The sequence below is a fragment of the Nicotiana tomentosiformis genome, chromosome 8 (assembly GCF_000390325.3).
Source record: "Nicotiana tomentosiformis chromosome 8, ASM39032v3, whole genome shotgun sequence".
NCBI lineage: Eukaryota > Viridiplantae > Streptophyta > Magnoliopsida > Solanales > Solanaceae > Nicotiana > Nicotiana tomentosiformis.
The window spans coordinates 84,265,164-84,292,208 of record NC_090819.1 but is presented as its reverse complement, the minus strand read 5'-3'; the positions used below and the strand labels follow the sequence as shown (position 1 = coordinate 84,292,208).

At 39.5% G+C, this 27,045-nt stretch overlaps 2 protein-coding genes across 2 annotated transcripts; both read left to right on the top strand.

The window, feature by feature from the left end:
- Positions 1 to 10,973: 10,973 nt before the first annotated feature.
- LOC104108883 (uncharacterized) lies at positions 10,974 to 17,025 on the top strand. Its single transcript, XM_009618027.4, has 6 exons — positions 10,974 to 11,205; positions 11,293 to 11,347; positions 13,767 to 13,817; positions 16,189 to 16,280; positions 16,364 to 16,441; positions 16,680 to 17,025. The coding sequence occupies exons 1-6, from the start codon at positions 11,150 to 11,152 to the stop codon at positions 16,828 to 16,830; spliced, it is 483 nt and encodes a 160-aa protein (XP_009616322.1). The 5' UTR covers positions 10,974 to 11,149; the 3' UTR covers positions 16,831 to 17,025.
- A 2,109-nt stretch (positions 17,026 to 19,134) lies between these two features.
- LOC138897745 (uncharacterized) lies at positions 19,135 to 20,962 on the top strand. The gene is made up of 3 exons (XM_070183756.1): positions 19,135 to 19,150; positions 19,291 to 19,874; positions 20,222 to 20,962. Exons 1-3 carry the CDS (start codon positions 19,135 to 19,137, stop codon positions 20,960 to 20,962), a joined length of 1,341 nt encoding a protein of 446 aa, XP_070039857.1.
- The last annotated feature ends 6,083 nt before the right edge of the window (positions 20,963 to 27,045 follow it).

The window sequence follows — 27,045 nt, the reverse complement described above, 5'->3', positions numbered from 1 at the left end:
GAAGAAAGAAATCTGCTAGCAAAAACCCTGTGGGCCCCTATGAAAGAAAAAAAAATGCTAGAACCAAAATTGGTGCCCCTTTTCAATCGTGAGTGTGCACTATATGGTGGGTCGGTAGGAAATCTTTGTGGGCGGTGAGGGCGCTAATTGAAATGGGAAGATCACCTAAAATTTGGTATACAAGACACTACTAGAAATTCGCTAAAAACCGATCAAAAATACCGACCAACGTTGGTCGGTTATGGCAAATTACTGACCAAAATGCGACCATTACGGTGTGGACGGTGTTTTGATGGTCGGAATGGCTTATCGACCAAAGTTGGTCGGAAATTACCGACCAACTTTGGTCGGTATATTAAAACGACCATCTGACAAGTTTAATTACTTACCGACCAACTTTGGTCGGAAACATATTTTATTAATTTAATTTTACCGACCAAAGTTGGTCGGTTTAACTAAATTATGTTTTTTATTAATAATTACAATTAAAAAAAACCGACCAACTTTGGTCGGTAATTGAAAATATATATTTTTTAAAACTAATTAAAATTAAATATTACCGACCAACTATGGTCGGTAATCTCAATAATGCAAGCAAAATACCGACCAAAGTTGGACGGTAGTGTTGAATTCTGGGAATTCAATGTTCATTAACCGACCAACTTTGGTCGGTATTTTGGAATAATTTATTTTTTTTATTAAAAACCGACCAACTTTGGTCGGTTTTTCTGGGTTTAATTTTGGCATAAAATGCCTGTTTTGGCAGCTAAACCACCTGCCAGCATACCAATACAACAATACAATAACAACAACAACAACACAACAACAACAACAACAACAAAAACACAACAACAACAACACAACAACAACAACAACAACAACCAAAACATTCAATAAATACTTTAAAACTAACAAATTAAAGTTTAATTGAACATAAAAATCCAAAACCAAATTAAAACTAATTACAACTAGTTCAAAACTGGTTCTATTTGTCTAGTTCAAAGTATATAAAAGTCAAGGGGTGTTTTGTCCAACATCATCATCACCGTCTGATGAACTTTCATCTACAAGACCATATAGAGAACGGTCTTGTGGAGGACGGGAAGCACGATCACGGGGAGGACGGGAGGAACGATCACGAGCAGGGCGGGAGGAACGATCACGTGGAGGTCGACCCTCTGGAGATGACTCACGAGATCGGGGCAACGGAAAAGCTCCACTAGATAGGAGAGTTCTGATCTGAGCTTGCATGCCAAGGAATTGAGCATCTCTAAGCCTTTCTCTTTCCTTGGCCGCTTCTAGCTCTGATGTGAGCTTTGTCACTGTCTCCCGCATAGCGGAGAGGCTCTCCCTATTAAGTTGCTCGCCTTGCGAGGAAGTCCCTATTCCTCGCATTCCACACTTATAGCGATGGAAGTTTTTAGTAGGAAGCCCGTATACCTTCCCCTATTTTGGACCGCCAACAGACTCCAACCATATTCTTTCAGCATTCTCGTCCGAAGGTTGGGTTGGCTCACCCGATTCACCAGCTGGATGACTACAGATGAATTCCTCCACGTTACTTTGGTAGTGACCCTATATTATTTTAAATTAAATCAGTATTTCAAGTTTTTTATAAAAGTAAATTATAATACTTAAATAAAATTGAAAGCTTACATATGCAGTCGAGGCCCGGTCCTCGACCCACCTATCTTGATCCCCCTCTTTCTTCTTCTTCACAACATGTGTCTCCTTGAATAGCTCATCATGACTCATTGGACGCCCATACTTCTTTTCCTGAAAATAAATTAATTTAGTTAATAAACAGAATAGATATACTTAGAAAAGTAAAATAATTTAAACAATTACGTACCAATCTTCTTTTTATTGTCCCTAGGCTGATCGCACCTCCAGTGTGCAAGGAGCCTCCCTTCTCGGATGCGCGAGCTTTCTTTCCTTTTTCGCTCCTCTCTAAGAACTCTGCGGTAAGCCATTGCCTTTGCAAATCATTCCACAAATTCTCAAGTAACCAGCCAGGCCTCTTGTTCTTCTTTCTAGCATCCGAGAAAGCATCCGCCAATCTCTTGCGAGCTTTATGATGAAAATTTGTAGCCACTTCCGCGCTATAGCGGTCTTCCCATACACACTTGCTCTGTATTTCAAAAGTTAAATATTAGATGGAAACATCATAAATATAAATTATTAAACTGTTTAAAAGAACATTTATACCTTAAATTGATTGAAAATTTGCTCCTTCAGTGAGAATGGGCAATCAGTCCAAGTCGCATAAGGGCCATCATAAAGCTTTCTGATGGCATTGGTGATTATCCTCGTAGTCTTATTACCCGGCTTGAACCAGCAATTTAACAATAAAAACACATTAATATCTTAGTAAAAATGTTACAAATCAATAGACGCAAAAATAATGAATAACACTTACCCATCACCCTCAGGGACTATGATGATCCTGCCATATCGATCATAATGCACTACCTCGTCATCACCATCCGAAGCATGTGTATCAGAGGCATGTGAAGACGGTGTAGGCGGGTCAGAGCTAATGCCTCCCAGGCGAAGGCCTGCAATAGATGGAGTCGATGATGAAGATGGTTGCGATCCCTGTGACTGCGACATAGCTGGATGCGACCCAAGTGGATGTGATACCAATGGCTGTGACCCGAGTGGCTGTGACCCGAGTGGCTGTGACATGGGTGGATGCGATCCATGTGGCTGTGATATGTAGGGATGTGATCCATGTGGATGTGATGCAGATGGCAGTGAGGCAGCTGGACTGTATGTCGAACGTATAGTCCTGTGGCCCTGTGATGGAAGATTGGGTGTCTGAATGAAGGTGTACGGCTCGTGATGCTGTGGCAGCTCAGTATAGCCGTGTGGTGGAGGATAAGACATAGGCATCTCTGAAAAGGGTAGACAAGAGGGAGTATTATTTTCTACCCTCCTCTTTCCCTTCCTACCCTTTTCTCGACCTCGAGAACTAGTAGGGTCATTGTTACCTTGAACCTTGCCTGCCATCTGCATAATATAATACACATTTAGATTGAAACATATAAGAAACTAGCTATAAAACGAGAGTGCTTTAAAAAACCAACTTTTTAATCCTCATCGACGTATTGTTCCTCGTCCGAGAATTCTTCGTCCTCACTTGTTTGAGCTTCATCAGTTGATTCTTCGTCCTCATTTTCTATAATTGTTACTTCATTTATATCAACTTCTTCCAATATGCGTTCAGGATGTTCCAAATCATTTTCTAACTGATCGTCCACTATTTGGTGAATATTGGAGATATCGTTTTGATATGCAACATCTAACACATTCTCGACTTCCACCCTACCTACAGGCTTAGTTTTTATTACAACCCACCAATCGGACTTATTCCGCCGCAATGGATAAGGAGAATAATACACTTGCCTAACGTTATGTGCAATTATGAAAGGATCATAGCGATCATACTCCCTCGTATGATTAACCTCAATTATGTTGTATTGGTTGTGTACTCTTGTACCTCTTGTTGGATTTGGGTCAAACCACTTGCATCTAAAGAGTATCAATTTCTTATATGGCCAACCTGTATATTCTAGTTGTAATATTTCTTTGACCACACCATAATAATCAATATCTCCAACTTGGTTGCCATCACCACCTTGAACCCACACCCCGCTGTTGTTGCTATTTTTATTTTTAGAGCAATCCTCTGTATGAAACTTATAACCATTCACTACGTACTTAGACATTGTTGTGACCTGAAGCCCAGGTCCCCAAGATATATCTTTCAAAAATTGATTTACACCATTATTTGGATTATTTACCTACATAGAGTTAAAAAAAGTCATAAGTTAGCACAACTTATGAATCAATTTTTATACATTCACTACATATGTATATATATATATATATATATATACACTTACAAACTGTTTGAACCACGTATCAAATCTCGTATATACAGCATCATAGCCAAATTGACCCACGAAGTGACTGTGACATATCAAATATTTTTAGTAGTTGCATCAATATGTAGTCACAGTAAATTTTACATTTTGATAACTAATAAATCAATACTTACTTGAGAAATGGTACAACTTCGGGACAATTTAGCAACACATGAAGTGTAGCTGACTTGTACTCCATATCACTCAAACTTCTCTTTCTAACATCCTTAGAACATCGGCCTGGTTGATTGAATATGGACATTGGTGGATATAATGGATCATTCACACATTCGACCGTGTGCCTATTGGGCCTATTCCTAGAACATGGCACGTTACTCTCAAAATAATAAGAACAAAAATGTGCAGTTTCCTTTGCAAGATAGGCTTCGCATATAGATCCTTCAATCTTATTCCTCTGCTTAACAAATTGTTTGCATTTGCCAATTGTCCTACATAATCTCATGTTAGCCAAGAACATTCAAATAAAATAGAATATTACATCAAACTTATAATATTACCTCTCAAAGGGATACATCCATCTGCATTGAACAGGCCCTCCAAGTCGTGCCTCGTGTACAAGGTGTATTGGAAGGTGTTCCATCACATCAAAGAAACCACATGGGAATATTTTTTCCATCTTACTAGAAATTACACGGATGTTCTGGTCCATCCGAAGTAGGTTTTCTTCCCTTAATGTGGTAGAACACAAGTCTTTGAAAAATAAACTAATCTCTGTGATGGATTTTCAGATTCTTTCAGGCAAACCACAAAATGCAATAGGCACTAAGGTCTCCATGAAAACATGGCAGTCATGACTTTTCAAATGGCTCAACTTCCCTACCTCCATATCTACTTTTTTCCAAGATTCGACGCATAACCCTCAGGCATCTTCAATTTCGTAACCCAATCACAAATTTGTCATCTTTCCTCCAAAGTGAATGTGTAACTTGCTTTGGACTTGAACACCTTACCATTATTTGCTGTCTGCAAGTATAATTCAGGCCGCCTGCAATATTCTTGTAAGTCCATTCTAGCCTTCGGGTTATCTTTTGTCTTACCTTTAACATCCATCACTGTGTTGAACAAATTATCAAAATAATTCTTCTCAATATGCATGACATCAAGGTTGTGTCGGAGAAGATTATCCTTCCAATAAGGCAACTCCCAAAATATACTCTGTTTCGTCCAATTATGATTAACACCATATCCGGGGAATCTATAAGGTGGAGCCTCAGTAACTTTACTGAAGTTCTGGACCCTCTCCCAAATTTCCTCACCTGAAAGTATCGGAGGTGGAGAATCATATTCCACTTTATTCTTTTTGAATGCATTTTTCATCCTTCTAAACTCATGATCATCAGGCAAGAATTGACGGTGACAATCAAACCATGATTGCTTTCGGCCATGTTTCAAAGTGAACGCTTTACTATTTTTCATGCAGTAAGGACAAGCTAGCTTCCCAGCAGTCATCCACCCAGACAACATTCCATACGCAGGAAAATCATTAATAGTCCACATTAAATTAGCACGCATATTAAAATTTTGCTTGGTTGATATGTCATATGTTTCAACACCATCATACCACAATTGTTTTAGCTCATCAATCAAAGGTTGCAAATATACATCAATCAAAATTTTCGGATTACGTGGACCGGGGATAATACAATTTAAGAATATATATGGACTAGTCATACACAACTCAGGTGGTAGATTATAAGGTGTAAGAAAGACAGGCCACCATGAATATGGTATCACAGATATAGAAAAAGGCGTGAAGCCATCGGCACACAGACCTAACCGAATGTTCCTTGGTTCACTAGCAAAATCTGGATATGTCCTATCAAAGTGCTTCCAAGCTTCTCCATCTGAAGGATGACACATAACACCAGGTGGTCTTCTATTTTCAAAATGCCATCTCATATGAGGAGCAGAACTCATCGACGCATATAACCTCTTTAACCTAGGTATAAGAGGTAAATAATGCATTGCCTTGACAGCGACCATATTCCCGCTGGAAAGCCTCTTGAAACGAGGCTTTTCGCAAAATTTACAACTGTCTAAAGTTGCATCATCTTTATAATATAACATGCAACCATCTTCACAACAATCAATTCTCATTGACGAAAGTCCTAACTTAGAAACCAATCTCTTCGCCTTATAGAAATCACCAGGTAAGTTGATATTAGGGTCAACTAGTTCACTCATAAGGTCAATGAAACAGTCCATGGCTGCTTGAGAAATATTCCAATTAGATTTGATACTTAGTAATCTAACTGCAACAGACAGCTCAGAGTGCGGACTTCCTTCACGTAGTAGAGGACTAGCTTCCTCTAACTGTTCATAAAAACATTTTGCGTCATCATTAGGAGTTTGTTCAACATTTTCATTGGGCTCACCCCCAAAAGCATCCGCAACCATATCCTGAATTCTAGAATCAAGATTTGTATTCTCCACCGACCTACTACTTTCACCAACAACTATGTTATGAAATATCCCACGGCTACCATCGATCTCTCCATGATTAGTCCACATAAAGTAATTCTCTATAAACCCCTTCCTATAAAGATGAAGCTTAACTTCCTCCGATTTTTTAAACTTCATACAATCGCACCTGACACAAGGGCACCTAATTACTCCTTCACTTTGGTATGGTGGAAGTGACATTGCATGTCTAATAAAGTCATCAACCCCTTCTACAAAATCCTCCCGCAATCCCCGCCGATTAGGATAATTTCTATTGTACATCCAAGTACGATGTTCCATCTATACAAATAAAACAAGAACAAATTAATTTATTCTACAATTATAAATTAATTATATCTTTTTTAGTTAATTCAAGATAATTATTTTTTTCTAATTACACTAATTTATATCCTAAAAGTTCAATTCATATCCAAAAGGTCCAATTCATATCTTAAAAGTTCAATTCATATCCTAAAAGTTTAATTCACAAGAACAAATCCTAAAAACTAAAATTTCAATTCATATCCTACGAGTTTAAACATAAACTAACTAAACTAAAGAAATTCAGCCCATACCCTAAAAGTTCGATTCACAAGGATAAATTAATTTATTCTACAATTATAAATTAATTATATCTTTTTAGTTAATTCAAGATAATTATTTTTTTCTAATTACACCAATTTATATCCTAAAAGTTCAATTCATATTCAAAAGTTCCAATTCATATCTTAAAAGTTCAATTCATATCCTAAAAGTTCAATTCACAAGAACAAATCCTAAAAACTAAAATTTCAATTCATATCCTACGAGTTTAAACATAAACTAACTAAACTAAAGAAATTCAACCCATACCCTAAAAGTTCGATTCACAACAACAAATTAATTTATTCTACAATTATAAATTAATTATATCTTTTTAGTTAATTCAAGATAATTATTTTTTCCTAATTACACCAATTTATATCCTAAAAGTTCAATTCATATCCAAAAGGTCCAATTCATATCTTAAAAGTTCAAATCATATCCTAAAAGTTCAATTCACAAGAACAAATCCTAAAAACTAAAATTTTAATTCATATCCTACGAGTTTAAACATAAACTAACTAACTAAAGAAATTCAACCCATACCCTAAAAGTTCGATTCACAACAACAAATTAATTTATTCTATAATTATAAATTAATTATATCTTTTTTAGTTAATTCAAGATAATTATTTTTTTTTAATTACACCAATTTATATCCTAAAAGTTCAATTCATATCCAAAAGGTCCAATTCATATCTTAAAAGTTCAATTCATATCCTAAAAGTTCAATTCACAAGAACAAATCCTAAAAACTAAAATTTCAATTCATATCCTACGAGTTTAAACATAAACTAACTAAACTAAAGAAATTCAACCCATACCCTAAACTAAACTAATTCATAAATAATTGACTAATTAATAAAACTAATTAGTTAATAAAACTAATTAACAAAACTAATTAAAACAAGACCTAAACCCTAATCCTCAATAAAATGCAATATTCAAATAATTGAAACACTAATCAATTGAAACTAATTCATAACTAATTAACAAAACCTGGAAATAATAAATAAATGGGTTATAATTCAAACCTAAAATTTTTAGGAGATGGAGAAGGAGATCGAGGGGCGGTAGTGGCAGTGGCAGCGGCGACGGCGACGGCACGACGACGGCGAGGGTGAGGGCTGGACGGCGAGGGGGAGGGCTGGACGGTGAGGGGGAGGGCTGGGAGAAGGAGAGAGGGGAATGAAGAAGAGGAAAAAATTTCAGAGAAATGGGGGTTTCCCCCGTTTTTCACTTCTCTGATTTTGGAATTACCGACCAAAGTTGGTCGGTAATTTTGGTCGGTACATTAAGTGCTGACCCGTTTGACCAAAAACCGACCAACTTTGGTCGGTTTTTTTTTTAAAATTTTTTTAATTCTTTAACCGACCAACGTTGGTCGGTAATTTTAAATATAAATTCTTAAATATTATAAAATATTTTAAATAATAAAATAATTATTAAAATTTAAAAAATTGGATCCAGATTACCGACCAACGTTGGTCGGTAATCCAAAATTTTCTTGTCTGACCAGCTATTGACCAATTTACCGACCAACGTTGGTCGGTATGTTGTTTAAAAAAAATATAAATATTTTTTTTCCCCAATTTGCGTCCAACCTGGACGGTTTTTGGTCGCATTTTTTGACCGACCAACGTTGGTCGGAAATAGTTGGTCGATTTTTAGCAGATTTTTAGTAGTGAGAAGACAAAATTCAAAAAGTTGTTTATAAAAAAAATAAAAGTTAAAATAAATTCCCAAAAGGGTCCTACATTGGATTGTTGAAGAACTCATTTCTTTCTTTCCAATATTTGCCTTTGTGTTTGTTTTATTTTCTATTAATGTTAAAATACAACTAGCTATACAAAATACTATTTATCTATAGTAACTAACATTAAAAAGAGAAATAAAATAATTATATTAGAAAAATCTAAATACAACTCGATATTTACTAAATACTTATAACTTAAAATCACACTAAATCAAGTAAAATATTTTTTGAAACTTTTCTTTTTATCTTTTTGTAAAAATAAAATAAAACTACTTAGACAAAATATCAATAAGATAAAACACAGGAAAATATTTTTGTAGTTTTTAATTTTTAACATAAAATAAAGCAAAAATGAATTTAAAATTCAAATAGCAAATCAGACATAAAACCGACATCTAAGCACTAAAAAGGTATAAAATCTCAAGGAGGGTCAAAAATTACATGTCTACACTATTATTACTATCTCTTCTCCTTCCCACAAATCTGATTGTTCTGATAATAAAAATATTATTGTGGCACAAGATGGTGTTGTTATGTTTGCAGATACTGGATTACAGATGCAAAAGAAGATAGCAAGCATCGGAGTGGTGGCTATGGATAGCTGTGGTCATTTGCTTCAAGCATTTGGCATCCCAATTCAATTTGTTGGAAAAGCCATTACTGCTGAAGCACTACCAATTCGTGAAGCTTTGAAAAAGCTATAAAAAATGGATGGTCAAAGGTGCATATTCTATCATATGCAAAAAAATGTGATGCATATGATAAGAAAAAAGATGGTAGTCTCATGGGAGATAGATCTACTTGTGAAGATATCTAGAAGATGATGAATTCCTTTAAAAATATAAATATTGCATATATTCTTAGATCTTGGAATGTCTTAGCACATTATTCAGCCAAGTTTTCTATCTCGCTCTTACATAGAATTACTTGGGTTTCTACTAGTTGGATTGTAAACTATGTTGTTGCATCCTTTGACTCTTTGAGAGCTAATATAGTAAAGTTGTTTGCTGGAATAAAAAAAATATAAGAAAAGTAGTAGCATACGTTGTGGGAATTAGAGCTGCTTATCGGGTGGATTGGGCGGTTAATTACTCTTAACGGTTTGGTTTAATGGTTATCGGCTTTTAAATGTATTAATCCACTAGCCATCTGATAAGATATCGGGCGGATTGGTATCGGTTTAGCTCTTATCGGGAGGTTTATCGGCCTAATTCAATCTATATTGCGTGCATTAATTGTTTGCTGACCGCCTAGCATACAAATTTAGAATAGGAAATTACACATTGAGTCCAAACATATATGTCTGTTAACGCCTATGTAAGAATGATATAGTGTGTCATGTGTTGTAGAGTGAAAAAAGTCGTGGCACAACACTGTTATTCTTCTATTAAATATAGACAACAGGCATTAGTTTAAAAAAACAAAAGCAGAGGTGAATAATAGACAACAGCTTAAACAATCTTGTTATAGGGTGAGAGAATAAGCTAAGCTAAGCCAAGTCTGGGATCTTCTGATGCGTAGTATGTAAGGGTTCTGATTATTTAGGAATTAGGCATTAGAAATTAGAGATACAGTACTGAAAGAAGTAGAAGAGTTTTTGATATTTAATAGTGTATATATATATATGGATAAAAATAAATTTTATATATATATATATATATATTCATTCTTAACGGGTTAACGGATTATCCGTTAAGAAAATTGAATAATCCGCCCCCAAACCGATAAGTCGTTAATAAAAAAAATTTAATCCGTTCTCCGTCCGTTAAACCGTTAACCCGATACCAATAAACCATTAAGTTTTAATTTCGGTTCGATTTTCGATTTCGGTTCGGTTTTGAACACCCCTAGTGGGAATGGTAAAGAGATGAGATTATTATTATTATCGATATTTGGAAATATTTTAACGATAAACTTTAGTTATATATTTCTGAAGTTAGTATTTGGCAAGGTTAATTTCAGACATGTCTAAAGGACCTAAAAAGATAGAAAGTAGTAGATCTTTCATCTAAAACTTTAGGCAACAGTTAGGCATAAATGTCGCCAAACCAAACTCCAGTCGTGTATGCTGAAATTCTGACAAAAATATATGAAGTTCACAAAAAATATGCCAAAATTTAAATAAAATTTATAACTTCAAACACAAATTTTTGCAACTTTTGTCGCATATATTTGAAATTGATTTTGAAATAGTTAAACTTAGAGAAACTTATAAATTTCAGCTATCTGTGCACTTGCCCCTCAATAATGGACCAAAAAGGTCCGAATCCGAATTGGGCTTTCACTGATGAGCTAAAAATGGACCGGGTTTTGGATCCTCACTAAAACCTCTAAAATCAGGGTTTTAACACCATCAGTGTTCCTCTCTCCATATTTTCCCTTCTTCTCTTTCTCATTTCTCCGGTGAGCAAGAGCAAAAATGACCAAATTCAGGAAACTGAATCGTCCAACCGGACATCGTATGTCCATGCTCAGGTTCCTCTTTGTTCGCATAATTATTTTCCTATGTACTCTTTGTGTTAGTTGAAGAATTTCATATAATTGCAAATGGGTTTGTTGTAGGACAATGGTGTCGCAATTAGTAAAGCACGAGCGAATTGAAACTACCGTTGCTAAGGTAATAGAAGCTTTTTATTGTAGTGTTTTTACAGCTACCCACTTCGCGTAAAGTATAGCTTTGTCCACATTGATTTAGTATTTCTGCAAAGATCTTAGTATTTGTTATTCTTTGATTAATTGGTTAACTCAAACAAATGTCTGATAAAAAACTAATGGTGTACCATGTACATTACGCCACTCGAAAGTCCGATCATCTACCTACACAAACGGGTATTTTCCATAATTTTTAGCCCCCTCTTTTCCTTTTGCTAAACTGCCCACTTGGCCAAAGTTTCCCCTACTGCGTTAGGTAGTGCCGATTGGATGTTGAAAATTGCATATACCAACGACCAGAATTGTGATGGATAATGTGGGCTGTTAGAGGGGGAAGAGTATTACTCTATCTTAGCTACGAACAGTTCCTCCAGCAGTGGACAAATACTGAACTAATGTTTTATCATTTGAAGTAGATAATGGCCATCTCTGTTTGAAGAGTTACCCTTTTTTAATCCTTTAAACCTTCTTAGTATGTTAGAAATTGGCTCTCTGTTGAAATTTATTATGGTTGAGAGTGTCAGCCATGGATCATATGAGTAATTACAAAATCAAAAGATTTAGTTCAATGGCTGGACTCTCTATCTTGAGTTGTCTTTTCCATTCTTTCAGATTGCCTTTGTGGGGAAGTCCAGTGGCCTTTGTTGTATAACCTTTGGTATCCCACGGTGAAAGGTATCTTTTAAAGGCGTGATAGTTGAAAATGGTCTTTATTCTCTTCAGGGGTTTTTATAACTAGAGTTGTGTCATGCATTTCTACTGTTGTCTTTACTAATTGTAATTGCTTCTTCCTAAATGGGTGGTTGGGAAAATCGAGCATCTGATGCATGGTTTTCTTTGTAAAGGGAGTCATAACACATGGAGAGACCATTTATTAAGTTGGGATTTGGGATCTTGGTGTCTATAAGCCTTTTCTATTATCAAAAGCTCTTTTGTGATGTGATCAAAAGCAAGGATGGCCTTTCTTCATTATAATGGTTGGGATGCAAGATATAGGAATAGATTACTTCATTTCCCCATTATCCTTGGTGATTATGGACGTATTTGGTTTAGGGAGGATCTCATAGGCAGTATCCCTTTATCTGATATATGCCGATGCTGTGTTACCTTATTCACAGGCATTCTATTCTTATCATTTTGTAACTCAAAAAAGGACTTCTTTCACAGAACCTCAATGATGTGATGATCGAGTTGCCCCTTTCCAATTTGATTGGTAATCTTATGCAGTCTACATCTCGTACCCGTAGAGTGTCTTAAGGTTCAAGTCTTTCTTCTCTATTATTAAGTTCATGATTCCAACTGGTTTTGTCTGTTATCTTTTTCCGGAAAGTGGGGGTTCCTTTTGAAACAAAAACGATTTACCGTGATATTAGTTCATCGTAGACTTCACGCCTGTCACACTTGCTTCTATATAAGACTGGTGTATATGTGCATACAAAGCAGGAGTCCCATCCATATTTGATGTGGATTGCCCTTCTGCTAGGGCATTGGAGTGGCTATTTGTAATGATGAGAGAAGCTTGTGTCGTAGTTTGAGTTCTTTCTTTCTAACTTTTTGGGTCTGATAAAATATAGAAGGTAATGTTTGTGCATATGTTTTATGCTTGTAACTTTGTGGTGTATTTGGCTTGAATGGGTTGATAGAGTGCTCTAGGACAAAGATATGGTGCCAACTTTTGCATGTTTAGAATATGGAGTCAACTATAGGAAAAGGAACTCTACTGACTACTTAGGGCCTTATGTTTTTCGTCTACATTATTGGATTGCATATGCGCTTCTAGTAAAATGGTGAAGGCTTGCTTTTTCGTGTAACATTAAATGATCTCGAGAGGAATTGCTGTAACTCCTTGTTTAGAGCTGTCTTTTGTTCTTTATATTCTTGTTAACATCTTGTCCCAGTGTTATCAAAAACGAAAATCTGGAAAAGTGACAAGGTCTGGGGCTTAAAGCGCAAACCGTAAGTTAACATGCAAGCTTTAATGAATAAAGGCGCAAATAATAAATTGTTTAATTATAAGAATAAAGGTGCAAATAATAACTATAAGAACAAACCGTATTTATGCAGACAAAAGAATTGACATAATTACAGTTTAAAAGAATATTTAGTGTTTAGTGCTCCCCTCTTTAAGAGGGAGCTCATAGTCCATGAAACACATACCTACCTGTAATGAGCTAGCTCTGGAAATAAGGTAAGTTCTTCTAAAATGCGACACATCCTTGAAACTTGAAGTATATCTTGGTTTATTTGACAAGCATTTAAACATTACCTTTTTCTAATAAGTAACAAAACATTTTAAAGCTTTTAAAATTTCAATTTGACAAGCTACTAGATTTAATGTGTATTTGGGATGATTAATCTCGTCTGTCTTCTTTATATGAATGCAGGCAAAGGAAGTTCGAAGGTTGGCCGACAATATGGTTCAGCTTGGAAAGGAGGTAGAAATATGGATGGAAAATTGAAATTTTGAAGTTGTTTTTTCTTAGAAATGAAATTTCTTAGGTTTTGTGGTGTGTGAAAATGTTAATCTATCGTTTTAGTCTCATTCACCCTTGAAATGCATACCATGACTTTGTACTAAAAAGTAAAATATAATATACTGCAAGAAAAATATGCCAATTGGTCGCACCCAAGGGTGTGGCCTAGTGGTCAATGAAGTGGGTGAGAACCATGAGGTCTCAGGTTCAAATCCCAGCGGAGGCAAATACTAGGTGATTTTTTCCCATCTATCCAAGCCTTGGTGGATAGAGTTACCTGGTATCTGTTGCTGGTGGGAGATGGTAGGTATCCCGTGGAATTAGTCGAGGTGCGCGCAAGCTGGCCCGGACACCACGGTTATCAAAAACAAAAAAAAATAAAAAAATTTGCCAATTGGTCAGTAATGTTGTATACATGGTTTATTTGCTGAATTCTTAACCTAAAATTGCATCACGGCTATCCACTCTTACATAATTTCCATAAAGATTTCATTTGTTCTATCAAATTAATAGTCAAGCATCACAGCTAGTTTTAGAGAGAGAACATCTGCCTTCTCTCTAGATTTTGAGGCTGTTCTCTGCATAAGGTAGTGACCGTTCTTTTCCGTCAGAAACTGGGTATCCTAGGAAGTTAGATTAGAGCCGATTTACTGTGTAATTTAAGCCTAGGTTATGGCAAAACGAGTAGTAAGTTGGTTTGATTTCTTTTCGTTAATGAAGAGGTTCTTGGTGAGCTAGCAAGGTAGCCATCTCTATTCGTGGGTGCGACGATATGTGGTAGGTGATCAAAGCTTGTTTATAGTGTCAAGGGATGATGCAGAAAGAAAGCTTGCATTTTCGGACCCTTGCTTGGTCCGCCACTTCCATGAATGGGCAGCGTCAATAGATTTGATCGCAGATTGGTGGCGAGGTCTTGAAGAAGAGCCGACCTGACCGAAGGTGTCCAATTAAGGTGATGCCTTGTTGTTTTTCAGATTTCCCTTCAAGGTAGAAGCTGAACGAGTTTTAAAGGAAGAAAGGTGGTGGTTGTGAGTGTCTTTTGCTGCTTGACTGATGTTCCTTTAGCACACAGTGGGCAGGATTAAGAAAAAGAGAATAGGGTTTCTTTAATTAGCTTAATGGGAATTCCCATCGATCGTTGGTGCATGGGACTATTCAAACAGATTGGATATATATATATGTGTGTGTGTGTGTGTGTGTGTATCTGCAGAGGCTTTTTGGATGTGGACGTACTCCTACTGATCTGTTGAAAAGTCTCAGTCAAAGACGGTGGCAGTGTTTCGAGTCATTTAGGATCAGAGATGGAGAGTTCTGCTTAAAGGTTGGGATTTCCATAGAGAAAGTTCTGTTTTGTCCCCAAATGCTTCAGTGTTTCTCCAGAAGATTCAGTTTGAATCAGGACACATGACAACTTAAGTTATGGGAGATTGCTCAATGGTGTTATGATGTTGTCTTAACCAATTAATATAAGATGCATATTACCAGTGATTGCACAGGAAGCTTTTATGTGAAGAGGTGGTGTTTGTTCTCATGAAAAAGTGGGGGATAGTGTCTATTTTGGCTTTTCTTGCCATACAGTCTCGGATCTGATTCCTCGTCTCTTTCGCGTTATTGAGGAACGATAATGAGATTTTTGTCCATGTAGAGAAAATGGAAGGACAGAAGAATTAATGAGGAAGATAGGGAACTTATCCCAAAATATGAGGAAAATAGGACAATACTAGGGAGTTCGGATCCAAAATGCCACTCTGAAATGGGTTCGAGCTGAAAAGTGGCCAATCAAAGGAGATGATGTTGCTAATAAGAGCAATTTGTGTACTCAAAGAGCATAGTGGTGTTCACCTTGATTAAAAACGAGATGGCAGGAAAGTTTCTTTATTTGGGTTTGATTTAAGAGAGTGTTATCACAGGGTTGACATTTAAAGAAATGGGTGAAACATTGTTGCCTCTTTTTGAAATTTTGGTTAGTTTCTCGATTGTAGAGGTAGTGTTGGCTGTTGATGATTGGAGCTTAAGCTGGTTGACCTTGGTCTTGTTGGTTTCTTTTGCGAATTGAGTTAGAACATAAGGTGAAAATACTCCCGAGTCTAATATTACTTTTTCGCATATTTCTTGTTTCAAATCTCACTTCACTGAATAAAAAAAATGGAATGTGACCTTTGTGCGCTTCTCATCTGGAAAACCCAAAAATGAGATTTGAGATGGAATCTAAAGTTATCTCTGCAATTTTATTTTTCTGTTTTCTCTCCTTTGTTTTCTGAGTGATGGTCCTGTTTTCAGGTTTTATCTTTAACTTTGTTTGTACCTGGGCACACTTTTTGAACTATTGCAGGGAAGTCTATCTGCTGCAAGACAGGCAGCTGCCTTTGTGCGTGGGGATGATGTCATTCATAAGCTATTTACTGAATTGGCTTACAGATACAAGTGAACCTCAAACCATTAAATTTCTTCTCTATTTTTTTTAATTGAAATATGGTTCTAAATATCTTGAAACTTATATATTACAGAGATAGAGCCGGTGGATACACGAGAATGCTCCGAACTCGAATTCGAGTAGGTGATGCTGCACCAATGGCCTATATAGAGTAAGATTCTCACTTTAATAGGCGCACTACTTTTGCTAGTAGACACTGAGAAATGGCTTTCTGTTGCGGGTGGGGGTTTTTTTTTTTTGGGGGGGGGGGGGGGGAGCTCGGGGCAGTGATTTGATGATCTTGGTACTTATCCCAAAAAAGAAGATAAAAGTAGAATACTGGTTCAGATTTGTGGAGGGACGACTATATCCGTACACTGTCATTGACTATTTTTCTGTTATCTCGGCAGGTTTATTGATAGAGAAAATGAACTTAGACAATCCAAACCACCAAATCCTCAACCTCCACAAAGACCAGCCATGGATCCCTGGACAAGATCTCGGCTCAGCCGGCAGTTTGCACCACCTAAGGAGGAGAAAAGCTCTGACTCTGATATTTAATATTAGTTCTTTTTTGATAGTGCATTCAAGATGATTGCTTTTGTCTTCTCATTTCATATTGATGCAATTGTTTGGAGCCTACATGTAGCAATGTAATGATAATAATGTTTTTCATTCAACAGTTTCTGTATTTTCCAGCCTGCCTTGTACTCTAGGTGGTCAATACACCTGACTCAAGCAAATGATACTTGGCTAGTGCTGGATTGTAAACACACACCCCCCCCCCCCCCGGCGGTCGAGTCGTTTTCTCTTCAAACCATCCCCTTTTTGTCTGTACCAGGCTCCTGGGTCCTGATAACCTTCACCATGGTTAATGGAAGAGAGCAAATTTTTAATTGGGAAATGTGTGCATGAAGTTCTAATGGCCTGATTGTTTGATTGGGGCCTTGAAATCAGCTCACTACTTTTGTGACCACGTTTCTCGCTCTTTTCTCCGGAGTAATCATTATTTCAGAATAGGCTTGTGTTTACTCGAAAAATCGGATAACGTTAGATTTGTGTATGGTTCTAAGGATATGCGATACAATTTAATATAAATCGTGTAGAGAAATAGAATATGTATATTCTTGACTATGAGAATGAGAATAGTGAATAAAAGGAATGAATAAGATAAAGTAAAACAAACACAAGGGGATATCTTTCAATGTGAGAAGTGATCTTTTTTTCCCGTCCTACCTCTTGCTTACAATCCATGCCCCTCTTATAACAGAGGGATCCTACTTTATATACAATAAAAAATACGTAGTGGAGAGCCCATGATGTATTGTCTTTTCCTCGATTTCCGCCAAGATTCTCTCCCATAGTGCGGTTACAACGGCCCAAGTCTGCGAGCTCGATACTGGCTCGAGCTCGGTATTGGATCGAGCCCTCGGTCTTGGTCCGAGCTCGATTCTGACTTGGGGTCTCGGTATTCGGGGTGGGTGTTGGTCGGTCCATTCATCTTCGATAATCTCCGCTTTGCCTCGTAGTTCGATTTGGGTATGAGCTTGATAATGATATCGAGCTTGTCATTGATCGGTCTTAGAGCTCGAAGCTCGCCGCCCCTACTTCGGACCTTGACCGAGCTTGCCATGCGGATATATTTTGATTGAAACATTATCTTCTCGACCAGTCCGTACGACTGACTCAAATCGGTTTTGGCCGTACACAGATAGTCCCCTCGTTTCTCGGAAAAGGATGTGGTGAGAAACGATATGATTTCGCAACAGCTTGATCAGATATATACTGACATTTTCAGCGATCCCGACGATGACGTATGTGATAGTTGTCCCATCGGTTCGGTTTAACCGAGGCATTTTAATGTGTCAGACGGTGGTCGGCCACCTTTGATATTGAATCGCCACTGCTTCAATCTATAAATAGCCTTCCCTTCCACCATTCATCATTTTTTCGTCTTCAATCTTTCAAATTTTTTCAAGTTCCTTTTCGTCTTTTCTGAGTTTTCTGCCTGTAAGTGTGTGAGTTTTACTGCAAATTCTTCCTTAGAACACCAAATACTTCCGTTCTTTGTTTATGAAATTTTAAATGGCAAAAACGTCTAAAACTGTTCCGCAAAAAGAAAGCGCTTCTTCATCTTGACCTGCTGGTGGCGAGGACATGGAAGAGCCCCGCCCTGAGGAATTCGTTCCTGTTGGGTGTTCGACAATATGCGATTTTAAAATTGAAAAGCCTTCTCCGAGACCGGGTCGGTGTGAGCCGATGTCGAGGTACCAATGTTCAATCACCGAAAAAGTTCTCGATAAAGTCATACAAGAATGCAACTGGGATAATAAACTCGTAGTAATCCCATTGCCCGATGAATCAATTACTACCTACGTCGAAGGGTTCTTAAGTGTTTATACTTATCCTTTCACGTTGGGACCCTGTCATCGTTGCCTTTTGTAAGAGGTACGATGTGACCCTCGGCCAAATCCACCCTTCCTTTTGGAGGATAGTGATTCTTCTTCGATTTTTCTCGAGCAAGGTCGAGGGGCGCATCTTCACCCTCGATCATCTTATACGTCTTTACAGTCCCCGACCTTATCGAGGAGGGCTGATCAAGCTTGCTCGCCGAGCAACCAAAGCGCCATTCTCAAGCATAGACGAGACCCGGGATCGGGGTTGGATGGGCCGTTTTGTTCGAATTAGAACCTCAGATCTGATCCCTGCCGATGACTTGCCATTTCCCGAGAAATGGAATATGAGCCGTGGGTTAACGTTTCTCTTTGCCCGTTTTGATTTTGTGATTGCTTTCTATTTTGTTAATCCATTTTTCCTTATCACAGTCGTAGCTCGAATGCCAAAACCGATCCCGGATCTTAGACAATGGGTCGAAAGCCTGGTATTGCAGAGACCGTACTCCGAGCGTGCTTGGGTCGAATTATCAAATGGTCGATAGGAGGCCAGCAGTCATGGTAAATCTTTTTGTCGACTTGTCTCTTCATCAGTTTGTATGGTAAATCTCCCTCTTCCCTTTTGTAGGACTTGGGAAAGATGTAGTCATGAGGCCGCCATCTGGTGGCGAAGAAGTTCCTGTCCTGAATCAGGTGAAAGAAAGGAAGAGAAAAGACGTATCGGGCTCCCCGAGCTTGGAAAAGAAGAAACCGGCTAAGAGACCTCGAAAGCCGAAGGGGGGCTCTGGTGTTATGTCTTCGGAAGCGGTCCTTCATTCAAGGGACGAGCCCGACGAAGGAGAGGAGAATTTAGCCTACGTACGGGCTAATGTTGTGATTCAACAGTCTTCCAATTTGGTGGAAACAAATCAGGGAACCTTGGCCATAATCCCAGAACAAGAGGAAGCCGAGATTGTCCCTTCTCAAGCTAAGATGGTTGGAAGGGATACCGATGGTGAATCTTCTCAGGCAGTAGAAGATATTTTAAGGGATGAGTTCAGGATAGTTGACATTGGCGGATCCTCTCAAATTTCGGATGCCATGATTCGGGAGGCCGTCATGTTGGAGGATCGGTCCTATGAGGGTATTCAGGAGTCAGCCGATATCCACGGTTTTCTGGAGGGGCTCGAGTCAGGTGCCTCAGAGGAGGTTACCAGTTTTGGTGGAATATCGGTACCCAAAAAAGCGTCGCGATCGGGTTCCACCGAGCCTACATCGATTCATAAACTGGTGGACCGATTTTCGTCCCTGAGTATCAATCCTGACCGAAGGTGGAAGATAGTGCTCTCCATACCTGCGGATACCCGAATTTTTTCTTCCCCTGTGGGAATTGCCAGTTACCTTCGGTCCTTGGTGACTGAAGAAGATCAATTAGTGATGAATGCGGTGGGGCCTGCCTGTCTCTTCAACGAGGCCCAACATGCTTTGAATCGGGTACCTCTAATGGCGTTTTCGCCGCCTTTTTTTTTTTTTTACACTGAGTTGCAGGTAATTCTAATGTTTCCCCTTTTTGTTTGCAGGCTTCGGTATTGCATCACGAGGCCTTTCTTCGAATCAGGGAGGAGCATGATGCCGAGGTTCGGAGCCTCACTGAGAAGAGTGACTCGTACAAGCTTCTTAGTGAAAAACTTCGAGCAGATTGGACAAGCTTCTTAGTGAAAAACTTCGAGATAACCATTAACGATCTGATTCTGCAAGTTCGGCAGAGGATCGAGCAGATTGGACAGCTTAACTCTCAGGTAGATGCGCTACTGGCCGAGGCAGAAGAATTTAAAAGGTGTATGGATAACCGTGCCTCAAAAAAGGAAGCCGTCGAAGCTCAGTTGGAGCTGTCCGATGCCCAACTTCGATCCGCGAAAGAAAATGCTTTGGGGCTGATCGAAAAGATGAAAGAGCTTCAGCATCGGTTGGATTTGGCCACTTTAGATAAAGCAGATTTGGCCAAAGAACTCGAAGTGGCCAGATCTGAAGTGATCAAGGCAAACAAAAGAGCCGATGCCAAAGTAGCTCAGTTCAGGATCGATGTCGAGGTCAACCAAGCCAAATCTGCGAGCATGTTTGAACATGCAAAGTGGCAAGCTCGAAGAGAGGCTCTCGAGGAGGTCAGAGCTCAGGGCTTCGATGTTGGGGCCGAGATTGAACTTGCCAGGGCAGAGGAGAACGAAGCCCGGAGGTTGGCCTTTCCTGAGGAGGACTCCGATGACTCGGGGGAGTCTGAAGACGAGGATGATGCCGAGAATACGACCTCCGATGAAGATTGAGTCATTTAGGGCCTTAGGTCAATCGCTGTGTTCTTTTGATACCGCTTTCGATTTTTGTATAAAGAACTTCTTTTTGAAAGAGTAGCCGCCTCTGCACAAAAAATTTGTAAATATAAATCTTTCTTCTTTTTGAAGAGAAATGGCCTTTCAAACTAAATAGATAGTTTGAATTTAAATCTCAGTTGCCTTCGGGCCTTATGGGTAGTCCCATTTGCTTTATCAGGCTCGAACGTCCTTCAGCTTAAATAGTCAAGTGTTTGTTTTAATTCGAAGAAATGAGTAGTTTTGCTCGAAATAATGTAGCATGTGGGCGTAATAGTCGAGTGAGTGATTGCTCGAACTCGAAATAAAGGTCGAGTGAGTGATTGCTCGAACTCGAAACAAAGGTAGCTCGTAGGCTTAGCAGTCGAGTGGATGATTCAAACTCGATGCAATGTAGCCCGCAAGCGTAATAGTCAAAGTAGCCCTTAGGCTTAATGGTCGAGTGAGTGATTGCTCGAACTCGAAATAAAAGTAACTCGTAGGCTTAATAGTCGAGCGAATGATTGAACTCGATGCAATATAGCCCGTAGGCGTAATAGTCAAAGTAGCCCGTAGGCTTAATGGTCGAGTGAGTGATTGCTCAAACTCGAAATAAAGGTAGCCCGTAGGCTTGGCAGTCGAGCGAATGATTCGAACTTGATGCAATGTAGCCTGTAGGCGTAATAGTCAAAGTAGACCGTAGGCTTAATGGTCGAGTGAGTGATTGCTCGAACTCGAAATAAAGATATCCCGTAGGCTTGGCATTCGAGCGAATGATTCGAACTCGATGCAATATAGCCCGTAGGCGTAATAGTCAAAGTAGCCCGTAGGCTTAATGGTCGAGTGAGTGATTGCTCGAACTCGAAATAAAGGTAGCCTGTAGGCTTGGCAGTCGAGCGAATGATTCAAACTCGATGCAATGTAGCCCGTAGGCGTAATAGTCAAAGTAGCCTGTAGGCTTAATGGTCTAGTGAGTGATTACTCGAACTCGAAATAAAGGTAACCCGTAGGCTTAGTAGTCGAAGTAGCCCGTAGGCATAATGGTCGAGTGAGTGATTGTTCGAACTCGAAATAAAGGTAGCCCGTAGGCTTAGTAGTCGAGTGAGTGATTCGAACTCGATGCAATGTAGCCCGTAGGCGTAATGGTCGAGTGAGCGCTTGTTCGAACTCGATCCTGTTTGCATAATAAATCTTGAACATAGAATATCGGTAAAGAAGAGAGCTTTCTTTGCAAGTCATTATACATGGGTTCATGTTTTGCGTCAGGGCTCAGGCCAACTACATAAGCATGGTTCGTTTTGACCATTTGGCCCTTACAACGTTTCCCGTTGAGACACTGTTTGTCATGAAATAACGAAGTAACTTCCTTTGCACCGAACATGATAATCATCACAGATGCGTTCAATGATAAAGCCCTCCAGTGTACGAGGTTGATTTTAAAGAGGCCTCGAATACTCAGTAGTAGTATCGTTTTCGCTATATGGCTGGTATCGATCTCCGGTCGACTTTTGCTTTTTCGTAACGGACCTAGAAATCAACTGGTCATCTTCGACTCTTATTTTGGATTGATATCGATTGTGCACATCTGTCCAAGTAATAGCTGGGTACTCGATCAGATTTTGCTTCAGCTGCCGTGAAGCCATCGAGCTCCACTCATTTAGACCTTGAGTGAAAGCTTGAACAGCCCAATCGTCTGTGACTGGTGGCAGATCCATTTGTTCCATTTGAAAACGAGCTACGAACTCCCTTAGCATCTCGTTATCCTTTTGTATTACCTTGAACAGGTCTGACTTTCTGGTTTCGACCTTTATGGCTCCGGCATTTACTTTTACGAAGCAATTTGCAAGCATAGCAAAAGAATAAATGGAGTTAGATGGTAAATTATGATACCATATCATTGCCCCCTTTGACAGGGTTTCACCGAATTTTTTTAATAATACAGATTCAATCTCATCATCTTCCAAATCATTGCCCTTGATGGCACACGTGTAAGAAGTGACTTGCTCGTTGGGGTCGGTCGTTCCGTTATATTTGGATATGTCGGGCATACGGAATTTTTTGGGGATTGGTTTTGGGGCTGCACTCGAGGAAAAAGGCTTTTGAATGAATTTTTTCGAATCTAGCCCTTTTATCATTGGTGGAGCTCCCGGGATCTGGTCGACCCTGAAATTATATGTTTCTACTTTTTTATCGTTGGCTTCGACTCGTTTTGTGAGTTCCTCGAGCAATTTAGTAATTTCGGGAGTAGTCCCCGATTCTTGCTCATTTGACTTCTCTATGGCTGGTTCCGTTATGTGGGTGATTTTTCGAAGCGGATTGGGCTCCGGCCTGCTTTGTACCTGAGTTTGGCTCTGCAACTGAGCTATCGCTATTTACTGGGCTTGTAACATCTCGAAGATCATCCGTAAGCTGACTCCGATCTCCTCCACGTTATGGGTGTCTCGAGCTACTGATCGAGTACCGCCATGAATGCTTCTTTCCGGTTCGTAACGCTGATTCGCCTCTAGAGCTATTTGTGAATTGACATCCAATGGTACTTCGGCTCGAATTTCGGGTGCTTCGATTCGAGCCTCAGTGCCATCATCGGGTGGCCTTCCGGCTCCGGGTGCCAAGTTGTTGGTTTCATCTTGAAGGCCGACTTCGTGGCCGATAGGTAAAGACATTGCTGATTTTAAGTTGTAAGCTGGTGTGTATTGCAGATTTGTATCAAACAACCACTGTTATCCTTAGCCCCACGGTGGGCGCCAAACTGTTTACCCGAAAAATCGGATAACGCTAGATTTGTGTATGGTTCTAAGGATATGCGATACAATTTGATATAAATCGTGTAGAGAAATAGAATATGTATATTCTTGACTATAAGAATGAGAATAGTGAATAAAAGGAATGAATAAGATAAAGTTAAACAAGCACAAGGGGATATCTTTCAATGTGAGAAGTGATCTTTTTTCCCCGTCCTCCCTATTGCTTACAATCCATACCCCTCTTATAATAGAGGGATCCTACTTTATATACAATAAAAAATACGTAGTGAAGAGCCCATGATATATTGTCTTTTCCTCGATTTCCGTCAAGATTCTCTCCCATAGTGCGGTTGCAACGGCCCTAGTCTGCGAGCTTGATACTGGCTCTAATTTTTGGATATGAATATTTTGAAATTCGATTGATGGAAACTGCATGAGTTATGAAACTAATTATCCAAAGTAATGAATTTAAAATTGCAAGAAGTTAAGCAGGCAAACCTCCAAAAGAATATAATTCCCCTTGACTTAAAGTTTTGTTCTAAAACTTCGTTGTAAAATCTCTACAAGTTCATTATGTAATTTAACGTTGCAAGTAAATATCCATAAAAAATTGATGCAATTTGAGGCATTTCCCCCAAGGATATTTCTAGTTGGTTCTAGAAGACTAGAAGAGCCATAATACATTTTAGTATATTATCCGAACTTTACCTATGACTTAATTGATTTCTTCAAGAAGATTGTATACGGGTAAAACCGAGGGTAACATATACCCCCATTTTTGTGAGTCAAACGAAGCAGAGACATGACTGTATGGGATCAGAATTGAAGCCAGGGACTTCTCGTACCAGGGGCCGAATGGAGTGTTCGCCACTGGGCCTGGAAAGACAACACTCCCTGGAGCCAGAACGAGCTCCTAAACCTCGGGAAGCACTACGAACGGTTACACATGACTAGCAGAAAGCCGTGATATCCGCACCCAACCGGGTATCACAGCGCAAATCTCGTCCGACGGCAGTAGCATATCAGTAATTAACGAGAAATGAGAATTCTTTTTACCTTTTTTAGAGTTGTACTAGGGATGAAACTCTCCTACTATATAAAGGGGAATCTTTTTCATTCAATACACATGGAAACACGCATATCAAAGGAATATAAACTTGTTTATTTACTTTCTAGTTTCTGAGAATTTCTTATTTTAATCATAGTTCTTCATACACATTTGGCTCCGAATCGAGGGTCCGGTCAAGGGCAGAACTATTGTTAAGTTTAAATTCGAGCACGGACTTAACGTCTCAACTGGTTTGGTTATTTATTTTATCTTTAATTCGTTTATCTAACGTTCTTGATTACTTGTGTTGAATCAATTCACATATCCTTAAAACTGCGTATAAATTTAATTGTCATCCATTTAAGGGTAAATAGTTTGGCGCCCACCGTGGGGGCTAAGGATAACAATGGTGGTTTGATACAAATCTCCATAAGACACTTTATTTTACACTTGTTCTTTAAGGTCTCAATTTCAGGTTAGCTTAAAAATGTCAAATTCTCAGTCCGCTCACTTGAACGTTGAGGATGGGTCTGGCCATCATGGCGAAAACAACAATTTGGTGCCTAGCAATGAGGTGCCCCCTGCTAATCCTAATGGGGTCCCAGTCGTAGACCCAGTCGATGCTAACTCACAGGTGGCCATCGATGCAAACCTTCCTACCGACCCCGAGAACAACGTTCGCGGAGGAGCCCGACCAACGGCTCGAGGAACGCCCGAAGGCGAAGGTGACGAGGTCAGTCTGGGATTGATCTTCGAAATGTTGCAGGCTCAACAGGCAGCGATAGCGCAGTTGCAAAATCAGAGCCGAGCCCCCAGCAGGGTGGAGCTCGAACTATCCCGGAAAAATACCCGAAGAAGTGAGAAGATCACCGAAAGGCCGGGTGAAGCTGAGTCCGGTGTCAGCCCTGAAGTAATGAAAATGCTTGATGCATTAATGAAACGGGTGAAAAGAAAATTGAGGCAAACGACAAAAAGGTGAAAACATATAATTCCCAAGTCGATCAAATCCCAGGAGCGCCCCCGATATTGAAAGGCCCGGATTCTAAAAAATTTGTTCATAAGCCTTTTCCTCTGAGCGTGACATCGAAACCAATCCCGAAGAGGTTTCGTATGCCCAATATTCCAAAATATAACGGAACCACGGATCCAAATGAGCATGTGACCTCCTACACATGCGCCATCAAAGGTAACGACCTGGAAGAAGACGAAATCGAGTCAGCGTTATGTATGTTCGGGGCGTAATATTAACTATTCTAAGAAGAGCCTTACCATGTGAATGGGCCTCCCATCAGCCCTTCGAAAGCTTGTGCCACGAGCGCTCAAAATACGACATCTGCTTGCAGATGCCTTCGATCCACTCCTTGAGCTGGGGGACCACATTGGGAACCCAAGCAACACCTGCACGATCACAAATACTGACAGTGAGAAAGGGAACAAAGATAACTCGACACCTAAGTAAAGAGTACACTTATGAGATACATTCCACTTCTCGGGGAATGGCAGAAACTCGGGAGGGATTAAATCTCTGGTCTTCACCCGAACGAAGCGCCCCTGCCAGTCTTGGTCTAGAACCTCGTCAATGCTCGAAAATGGGGCCTTGCTGGCCCGACGAGTGAGCTTGATTAGTCCCCCTCAAAAAATTCGGGGACTATATAGATGGAGTAGGTGGTGGAGGGTGAACCGAGGAGACATGGTATTATTCGCAAAGTAACGGAGGAGGATCACGATCCTCCAAAGAGACAAATGGATTTGCCCAAGGCACACCTCATATCTCTTGTAGAAGTCCAAAACAACTTAGTCTACTGGGCCCAATGTGAAGGGATAAGTGTAAACACTTAAATACTCCTCCAAATGAGTGGTGATATCGTCCTCAGACCCGGAGACTACCACGTCCTTACCTCCTCAGTTATAGTTTTCTCGGACAATGGGAAGGGTATCTTCGGTGATAGAGCATATATATCTCGATGCCCCTTCACCTTGGTCTTGTTTGGATGTGGCCTTTTCAACTTTGAAGTCGTCTAAGATTGAACAGCCCCCGGGAATAAAACTTTTCATGGGGGCTCTGAGGCAGCTTCGGCGGCAACCACTTCCGGAGCAGTCGCCTCGGGAGCAGCCATCTCGAGAACAACCACTTCGGGGACGGTTGCCTCGGTGCTTGTGGCCGGGTGAGAAGATGAAAAGGCAGCCTGCTGAGATACTGATTTGAAAGTCTTGGCCATCATAAATCTGGAAGATATGTGAAGACTTGGAAAGAGTTTATGAAGATTTGA

Coding starts and splice junctions, on each gene's coding strand:
- LOC104108883 (XM_009618027.4), top strand. CDS start 11,150: ATGACCAAATTCAGGAAACTGAATCGTCCAACCGGACATCGTATGTCC. Junction 11,348..13,766: donor TTGAAACTACCGTTGCTAAG/GTAATAGAAGCT, acceptor ATATGAATGCAG/GCAAAGGAAGTTCGAAGGTT. Junction 16,442..16,679: donor GCACCAATGGCCTATATAGA/GTAAGATTCTCA, acceptor TTATCTCGGCAG/GTTTATTGATAGAGAAAATG.
- LOC138897745 (XM_070183756.1), top strand. Junction 19,875..20,221: donor CCAGTTTTGGTGGAATATCG/GTACCCAAAAAA, acceptor TTTTGTTTGCAG/GCTTCGGTATTGCATCACGA.